Raw genomic sequence first — 9,832 nt, forward strand, 5'->3', positions numbered from 1 at the left:
ATATCAACTACAACTATACACACGTATACCGCAAACCGTAATTGGAGGAAAAGGGAATGAAATTATCAGAATGTTTTTATCTGTCCGTCTATTTCTCTGTCACCCTGGTTTATTTCGAATTCGTTTCCATGTCCTCTGCCAATCTGCCATTCCTCTTCTCTCTATCCCTTTGTATTGTATTCTCCCCCGTTCTCTCTCTCTCTCTCTCTTGCTTTCTCTCTCACTCTCTCTCTTTCTCTCTCTCTATCTCTCTCTCCACACATATACACATATACAAACACATACACACACGCAAGCACACACACACACACACACACACACACACACACACACACACACACACACATACACATACACAATGCCCCCTCCACACTCGCACACGTACACACAAGCAGGGAGATAGGAGAACAGCCAGTAACACAGATCAAACGTTTTCGCCAGAAGTTTAGCTTTAACTGATAAAGCCCATGATATCGCTAAATTATGTTTCCCCCCTGTTACTTGCAGAACGAGCACTATCCACTCACACACACATAATTCTTTTCTACTTTTCCTTCTCTTCCACAGCCCGACAACCAGGGATGAGTGAAAGCGTCGTCAAAGACGTGTTTGTGGTCATGGAGGGCTCAATCATGAACTACAACCTCCACCTTTCGCCCTCTGTCACCGACGGTACCAGCAGCAGCACCACCACTGCTGTACCTTCTAACAACACCCTCTCAGCTCGCACCATCTTTCTGGCAGACTTCACCGCCGCGGCCTTCACCGGGGGTCTCCCGGCCCACCAAGACGCCTCCCCCCTTGCGACAACTCAGGCTGCTAATTCCACCCAACAGATACCGGTTTTTACAAGGTCCTCAGTGGAGACGATCTTCCTTGCAACAGTCCTCGGTGTAATTGTCATCCTAACGATTATCGGCAACGTTCTGGTAATTGCTTCAGTTGCGATGCACGCAAACCTCAGAACTACGACAAATTATTTCATTGCCAACCTCGCTGTGGCCGATTTATTACTGGGCACCACAGTTCTCCCGTTCTCGGCCACCCTGGAAGTGTTACAGTATTGGGTGTTTGGACAAATCTTCTGCGATGTATGGGCTGCCATTGACGTTCTGTGCTGCACTGCATCAATCTTGAGTCTATGCGTGATCAGTATTGACAGGTAAGTCTCCAGTGTCGTCCTGACCAGTCCGACATTTGACTTCGGCCTATGGAAATACCAGGACCTTTTGGGTTAGTGATGAAGCTTGAAAAAAACAAAAACATGGTAAACATATGGTGTTATGGGAATCGACTGAACTTGTGAAAGAAGAAATTCTGATTCTGAAGAAGATGGGGAGGCAAGGGGTACAATGGCGAAAGATAACATGATGAGGTTCCAATTCACATGCACGTGTGCGTGTGTGTACGTGTTTGCGTGTGCTCGAGTTAGGAGGAGGGAGAGAGAAAAAGTGAGTGGTGGGAGAGGGAGAAAAATAAGAGGTAAGACAAGCAGAAACAAAGGGGGTGGGAGCGTGGTAATTAAAACCCAAAAGCGGGTCATTTGCCCCAGATTGAGTAAAGGAGCGAAAATGTGGACGGACAGTCAACTCAGATATGAATTTCTACGGGTTTTTTTAAATTCTGATATTTTCTATAAGATAAATTATGCAGTTTTCTCCTATTCACCCAAGTTCAGCTTCGCGTCATTTGATGTTCCACCCCAGTCTCTGTCTACTTTTAAGTCTAAAATTTTCTCTCTCTGCACCTGTTCAAAGTCGTGAAATCCCCGGACCTAATAGTAATAGTTCAACAAGCGCGGATTCAGACTATAAAATTAATTACTTTTACAATGGTGTGTGTAGTTGTAAGCCTGTGGACATGCGTGCTTGAATATACCCTAGCGAATGTGTATTCGTGTGTGTGTGTGTGTGTGTGTGTGTGTGTGTGTGTGTGTGTGTGTGTGTGTGTGCGTGTGTGTGAAAGAGCGTATAAAGAGGGGTGAAGCAGTTGAGATAAAATTGTTGAGAAGCAAGAGAGGGGTGAAGCAGTTGAGATAAAATTGTTGAGAAGCAAGTTGAAAATGCCAATGTTTTACTTTATAACAGGAGAAAAATAGCAGTTATTCATTCATAAAGAGACCTTGGGTAGAATACTGAGAACGGGGCCACAGGTCTCGTTGCAACTTCCCAGCCTTAATACCAGGCGTTCTCAGCTTTTAGCCGTTTGTTATTACCGCATTATTTATGTGTGTTCTCCTCTCTGCATCAAGCACCCGCTGCGGCTTTGCAAGGCAGTCGTGCCTTTCATACCGAGGTGTTTCATGCTAGATATCTCGCTGTTTGTGTGCGAGAAAGTTCTAGGTTTGTGTAGCTTCAGCGTAGGAGAACCGGCGTCTACGCTGTAGTGGTTTTGGAGCTTCACCGCCTCATGCAGTAGACTTGAGTTCGATTCAGGTGTTGAGAAAACTTTCATGGAGTACCTCGGCCTTTCTGCTGGTGGGATGTTGTATCAGCCCGAGTTCCAGAAGATTTAAATTGTGTCGATTTGTTTGTTTTTAGGTGAGGGGGGGGGGGGGACAGACACGTTTGAAAAGTTATGACTTCATCGAAATTCTACTTTACCATATGCCATGCATGTACATCATGTGTTGCAGAAGCTGGTGAAAGCATTATGTCCCTTTCCCAATGGTGAATCAATACAGCGTAATAATATCTTATCGTATCATTTCTTAATATTTAGGACGAACAAAATGTAATATGAAAACTGAAGTTTCTGAACTCGGGGACAAAAACGAACCCTTACAAACAAGTTGTCAGCTTTAAGGAACGCTTTCGGTCCTCGTTGCTGATTCTGTTTTACTGCCAGAATACAAAGTCATCTTCTAATCCCACATCAGATATTACGTGCCGGAGAGGATGATACGATGATATACTACCCTTGGTACTGTCTACGTCATTTCATGAAAGCACCTATTGATAAATCGATGCTCCTTCCGCCCCCTTCGCCCCCCAAAAACCAACACCATCCTCAAACTTGGATGACCACCCGTAGCAAAGAATCGATCCCTACTACCTTGTTTATGAGACCTGCCAGGCGGTAATTTCGTGCTCTTTTTGTCCGGGGCCCAAGCTAGACTTTGTGTTCAGTAACCAAGATCAGGACACTCTGTTGTTCGGAAATGTATGAGGCTACGTTGTACAGCTTTGGATTTCACAAAATGGAAATCAAATGTCATGGGCTTCGTTCTTTAGAGATTATTTATTTGACTTCTATAACCCATTTCATGACGTTCATAAATATACTCAGAGGCAAAAGAAACGTGAATAAATAAAGTATGAATAAAACGCTCTTCACTCAACATGTGTTTGTCAAGTGTAGATTAAAATTTAATTCGTCCAATTTACACAGACATGAGAGTGTCCACACGTGGGCAATTTTTTGTAGTTTTAGCCTCACTATGCGGTTTCTTTTACCTTGACCTTGTGACAGAAAGTCAGTGCTGTATGTGACCTCCGTTGCCAAGATAACCGCTCGACATCTTCGACCACTAGAATTCACGAGAGCGTTTACTTGTCGACCTGTTATCTGTACCCACAGCGCTGGCCGATCGCTGAAACTAATTGAGGAGCTGTCCGTGGTGGTGGTTGCAGCGGGTTGAGCTACCTCTGAATAGCGTCTCAAACATGCTCAAATAGAGTTTAAACAGATGAACGAGTCGGGTGAGGCAAAAATTGACGTTTACCTGCATCAGGAACTGCTGTGTTACATGGGCAGTAAGAGTTATCGTGTTGTCTTGCTGGAAAAATAAATTTAGATGCTTCTGGAAGAGGTTGATGTAGCACTGACCTGTAACCCCGATTCCTTGTCCATGACCCACTTTCTGGAACAACAATGGTCCAGTTCTTTGATTTAAAGCGATGACTCCCCAAATCATGACGTTTGACCCTCCCCAAGAGTCTCTCTCTAAGACGTTGGCATCAGCGTAACACGCCATATCTGTGTGCCACACACGGATGCTCCCATTTGACCGTTCAACGTAAATTCTGCTCTTGTCTGTGATCAGTATCCTTCTCTATTGTGTGTTCCCCCCGTTAGAGGTCAGAACTGGCCGGTGACAGGGCCTCTGCACCGGAGGCCAATGGGATGCAATCTTGGCTATACGGTTCTGATACTCAGAGCTCAGCATATTCATCTTGTTGTGTTCCTGTTGGTCTTGGCGGCTGTCAGGGACGGATCCATCTAGTATAGACCCTCCAAGGGGCGATCCTTGGCTGTAATTGTCGCCCTCGGTCTTCAGGCTCGAGGGAGATCGCTGGTCGCTTTTATGGCGCGAAACCGGTTCAGTAGTCTGTAGATGGTGGAGAAAAGCAAGCCTGTAACATTTGCCACATGTTAAGCAATCATGCTAGCCAGTTGTCGTCCACAAACCCCCTAACTGTTTTCTGATGAAAGTCTCTACATCTTGATATTGCTTTCGTTTCCAATTGAATTCCATTTTTCGAGGTTTTAAATCTGTAGGCCAGACCTGTATAGCCCCATGAACAGAAACTCACAGTTCGAATGATGTGACAAATGAGTACCTGTGAGCTGTGATAGTTGTTTAATTGTTGGTTGCAAAAGCAACCAGTTTTAGCATTGCATTTTTCGAATGAGGTCAATCTAGCAAGTTTATACCACATTTTAATGGAATATACATAAACAGTACTCACAAATGGAAACTCCGGTCAGTGCTCTAACGGCGATGAAAATGTCGAGTTTCTTTTTTTCATTTGGGTAATGTAACCTAGTTACTTCTTACAAAGAGTTGATGTTTTCAAAGTGAAATGCTTTGTTGTCCTTTTCGTTCATGCACAAGAAGGAGCTTATTATATTAGCCGCAGTTAACAAGTTCTCTTTTATAAGACTTTGCAGTTGTTGTTGTTGTTTTTTTTACGCAAGGTTATTTGCAGTTGTAATGTTAGCCTGGGATATTTCATAACAGGGCTGCACACATGTTACTGACTAAAATAAAAACCTAGCGAATCTTCGGCCTAATTATTCAGTCTTTGCAAGTTTTGTTTATGTAATATTATAACTGTAATGTGTTAAACAGTGATACAGAAGTCTTTAAGACTCAAGTCGAAGAATGTAACTTTATTTGTGTACTGAAGTTAGACGTTCATGGAGACAAATGAAATCGTTGCGAAGTTGGGCAACCAAGTCTTTATTCGAGGCGGGGAGGGAATATTTGGATTTAAACTAGATTTAGGAATATTTAGGACCCCTTCAGGTTCGAAGCTAAAAATCAAAATGATCAATCAAGCTATTAATTAACTATTTCTCTGAGTCTTGTTAAAGTGTTCCACCCCTGCTGGTTCTGTGTGCTGGAGACGGAGTTATTTAGATATAGGATGTTACCAACCTAACAATGTGGACACCACTAGCAATACCATCTCATCTTCAACTAGAGGTCAAAGACCGCTTGGACAAAGTGGTTGATATAAGAATGAAAGATTTACTGATTCCGTCCTCTTTGTTCTACTCCCATGTGACGCTATCTTCAGATTTCTTTCAATCACAGATACATTTACTTTCCATCCTGTTTGACTTATAGCTTTAGTCCTGAGATTTAGTGAGGATATTTCATAAAGCACGCGTGTCTGATGAACAGTCACGTAATAGTCCCCCCATTTCCCAAGCATCTAAAACCAAATTTCAGTGAGAATAACTTTTACTTACGAGATGTGAGCTGGCATGATGATCAAAATATTGTCACAATAACTGCATACTAAAGATCCTCCTTTCTGAAAGATGAAAATAGCACCGAATATGCAATCCTAGAAATAACATCCTACTTCTTCAAGCTTCGTGTACTAATATCCTGTAAATCTTGGCTTGTACGTTTTAAAATAGTAATATGAACTTTGATTTCCTTCAATTTTTCCATTTTCCCCGATAGAATATTCCAAACCAACAAGCCTAGATAAGCCAAAACAACAATGGCGTTGTCTCCTCTTTTTAGCACTCCACAATTGTTACAATGCTTTCGAGCCGCGGAAATGTTTCCACCCGTGCTCCACCAAACATAAATAAATGAAAAGAGTACATGTGTATGTGTATACATCAACCCTTTGCACGTCAGTGGGAATAATTGATTTGTTTGCAGTCTGTCTCTATACACTACATTTAGTCCACAGAGCCAGTCTGAACTCTCTTTTACAAGATCATAGACTCAGTCTTCTGTTCGGCAAAAGTCGTAGGGAGTTGTGATATTGGACAAAAACATTTAACCAAGTTTTTCTCACGTCAACCCCTACAAATGTGGGTCAAGTAAACGGCACTAATGACATATTATCCCAGAAGGCTTTGCAACCCTATTGATGGTTGAGTAGCATGTTTGAAAAGCGACGTTTCGTTAATCATGCGAGAGGTTCACTTTGTTCTTTTCTTTCGTCTTCCTTCTTCTTTATCCTTGTTTTCCTTCTTCTTTACCCCTTATCTTTCTTTCTCTTTACCCTTGTTTCCTTTCTTCCGTACCCTGTCAACTGAATTAAATGTTTCTCTGTTTATGACTTGCCTGGTGTCCGCAATAACAAAAACTACACCTTTCATCTTTTTGACAGGAGTTCAGGAACATAAATTCTGACAGATATATAGTTCAATCGGAAAAGCATTTGTGGGATGAACTTTCAAATATTTTTTTCTTCTTAGGGGTATTATTCTTTTTTCTTCAGATATATCGGAGTCACAAGGCCTCTGAAGCACGCTCGAATATTGCGGCGCACTCGTGCTATTTACGTCATCATCTTTATCTGGCTTTTGTCCATGGCCATCTCCGTGGCACCTCTCACTGGCTGGAAGGAAGAAGCCGACCCAGATCCGCGGGTGTGCACAGTCACGACTCAGCCAGGGTACGTCCTCTTCTCCGTCGCCGGATCTTTCTACATCCCCTGCCTCATCATCCTTGTCGTGTACTTCAAAATCTACCGGGAAACCGTCAAATACACTCGCTGCATCATGTCGGGTGCGAAAACGGCTAAAATTGACGAGGAGAACGTTGTATCGTTACGTATTCACACAGGGCGTAACGTGAGCACGCTGACAGCGCTCAAGGAAACCTTCCCGTCCCACGAGGAAGACTTCAGTTCTGGGTGCCACGCGGGTCCTGCAGGTGGAAACAACGCCCTGCACTCACAACAGCACTTACAGAAGAAAGACAGTTCGAAGAAAAGAAATAGCCGCCTCACATTCTCCAACAGAGTTGCCAAATTCAAAAGAGAGAAAAAAGCTGCCAAAACACTCGGGATAGTTGTTGGAGTCTTCATTACGTGCTGGTTTCCATTTTTCTTCATCTTGCCGTTGGGTAAGTACTTGTCGTACATCTCTGTGTATACATTTCCTAGCAGACTCAGAGGGCAACTAAGATTTGGAACCCCAAAATTATTTTTTGCAATGCTGAATGGCTTGGTTTACTAATGTCTTCTCTTGTATGCTTTTATACTGTGTTTATTGATGTCACTATCTTTTGGTACAATCCTAGAGGAAGACTATTGGTGCCTGTGGCGTAGCAATTAGGCGATTCGCTGTCGCACGCAAGAGACCTGAGTTCGACTTCCTAGTCGAGAAAATTTTATGGAGTATCCTGGTCTATTTGCTAAGATGTTGTATTCCTCTCGGCCCGGATTGGTCCTGGCTGTCAGGGTCGGAAGTCCATCTTCTCGAGATCTAAATTTTGTTGATAAAGGCGTGAAGACAATTACCTTTTTAATAGGGGAAAACTATGGCAGGCATGTTGCTTTCACCATGACAATATGCTATTCTAGCTCCTACGCAAAAAAAACCCACAGTCAGACTGTTCACTCCCTATTTTTGGGGTGATCTGAGAGCATTTAATGTATGTTTTCCTCGTCCTATGTCCGTAGGGTCAGGTCAGAGAAAATCCCTACCTCTGGTAACATGTAATCCAGAGCAACCTGTTGTATGGACTGGTGTTCTAGCATGACTTCAGAGGGCGCGTACCTCGTTGATATTAATAGCCAGGGCGGATGAGGCTCACTGAGAATTTCAGCGAACCACGTTAGTAGCTCTCTCAGTTCTCCACGGTAGCGGTATATTATATGATGCATGTCATGTGTTACAGACGAAGATCTCAGCATTCTTCCCGGCCACAGCTTCGAAGTTGATGGTGGAAGGCCAATAGTAACCAACCGGGGCAGCAGGTGGCAGTAGATTGTCATACTGGCCTGGGTGCTACGCATTGGTAAACCACCGAGTATGGCGTCCTTGGCCCAGGCCCCCAAACCCTAGTAAGCTGGGAGTGCGAGGCTCTGCTGGTACCTCTGCCCTTTAATATGGATAGCATTCTGACAACCTCCTGCACCTAGATATTAATCTGAGCGTCTTGTCTTTTTCTAGCCATCAGATACATTGTACTTAAGCGAGAGATTGAATTTGGTTTTTGTGCTGCTCTTTCTCAATTTAAATAAACCTTTGCGCAAGTCATACATCTACTTTTATCTATATTCTCTTCTGTGGATGTATTGATAATCGTTAGACTTTGACGAATGAGCTAGTAGTAGTAGTAGTAGTAGTAGTAGTAGTAGTAGTAGTAGTAGTAGTAGTAGTGGTAGTAGTAGTAGTAGTAGTAGTAGTAGTAGTAGTAGTAGTAGTGTTATTGTTATTAATATTGTTAGTAGTTGGTGGTGGCATTATTATCATTATTGTTATTATTATTATTATCATCATTATTATTATTATTATTATTATTATTGTTATTGTTGTTGTTATACGTCCGTTTTAAAGAAGGGGAATGTTCGTGTCATTTATAATATTTCAGCATTCAGGGAATGCAACATATTAATATGCTCTCTCTTTCGTTACTCTACGTGCACTGAAATAAAAGTCAAAGAAGGCCATTGCCTTAGGAGCACAAAATTCGTTCAACATACCGGTACTTGGTCCCCCACCCACCCCACCCCCTAAATAAGTATCTGCAGTGTTAATTAAACCTACGTCTCGCTTGTGGCCAAAGAACATGCAAAAACAATAATTATAATCCCGACTTTGTTCACATATTTATCTGCTTTTCTATTCATTCATGGACTGCTCAATGAAAACTGTTCTTTTGGGTGTTTTTCCCATCTCGTTGCTATTGTGCTGAACTCGGGTCGGAGTGTCTTGTCATTATGCTGTTACTGTTACTGTTGCCTCTGTTGTTGTTTAAATATGTATTTTGATGGTTGTATGCTAATTACTTTTATTGTTGTTGTTGCTGTTGCTGTTGTTGTTGTTGTTGTTGTTGTTGCTGTTGTTGTTGTTGTTGATGATGATGATGATGATGATGATGATGATGATGAAGCTGTTACTGTTATTGTTGTAAATGTTTTTTTCTTATTGTTACTGTTTTTGTCATTGTTGTTGTTGGTGGTGGTGTTGTTGTTGACGTTCGTGTATTACTAAAGAAACGCTACCGCCATTTTGTTGCGCAGCAATAGATCGCCTGGCAGGACCTTTGGACGGGTGTGGAAATATATTCCCGAACCTATTGCGGTCCAAACCCAGAACTTCCATTTGTTAGCCAAACTACCACCACAGTAACGGCCCAACTCTCTTTTTCTTTAGCTCCTGTGTCCACATCTTTTGTTTGCCCATTGTCTTGCTACCAGGTACACGTTGATAATAATGTCCCTACCCCCTCCCATACTATCTCTCTCCCCCCCCCCTCTCTCTCTCTCTCTCTCTCTCTCTCTCTCTCTCTCTCTTTCTCTCTCTCTCCGTCTCTGTCTCTCGGTCTCTCTCTGTCTCTCTCTCTGTCTCTCTCTCTCCCTCTCTCTCTCTCTCTCCCTCTCTCTCTCTCTCTCTCTCTCTCTCT

At 42.7% G+C, this 9,832-nt stretch overlaps 1 protein-coding gene across 1 annotated transcript; it reads left to right on the forward strand.

The window, feature by feature from the left end:
• Positions 1-368: 368 nt before the first annotated feature.
• Positions 369-8,151, forward strand: LOC101855687 (alpha-1A adrenergic receptor). Its single transcript, XM_035969011.1, has 2 exons — positions 369-1,162; positions 6,696-8,151. Exons 1-2 carry the CDS (start codon positions 468-470, stop codon positions 7,435-7,437), a joined length of 1,437 nt encoding a protein of 478 aa, XP_035824904.1. The 5' UTR covers positions 369-467; the 3' UTR covers positions 7,438-8,151.
• The last annotated feature ends 1,681 nt before the right edge of the window (positions 8,152-9,832 follow it).

This window comes from Aplysia californica, unplaced genomic scaffold (genome assembly GCF_000002075.1).
Source record: "Aplysia californica isolate F4 #8 unplaced genomic scaffold, AplCal3.0 scaffold00006, whole genome shotgun sequence".
In the NCBI taxonomy this organism is placed as follows: Eukaryota; Metazoa; Mollusca; class Gastropoda; order Aplysiida; family Aplysiidae; genus Aplysia; species Aplysia californica.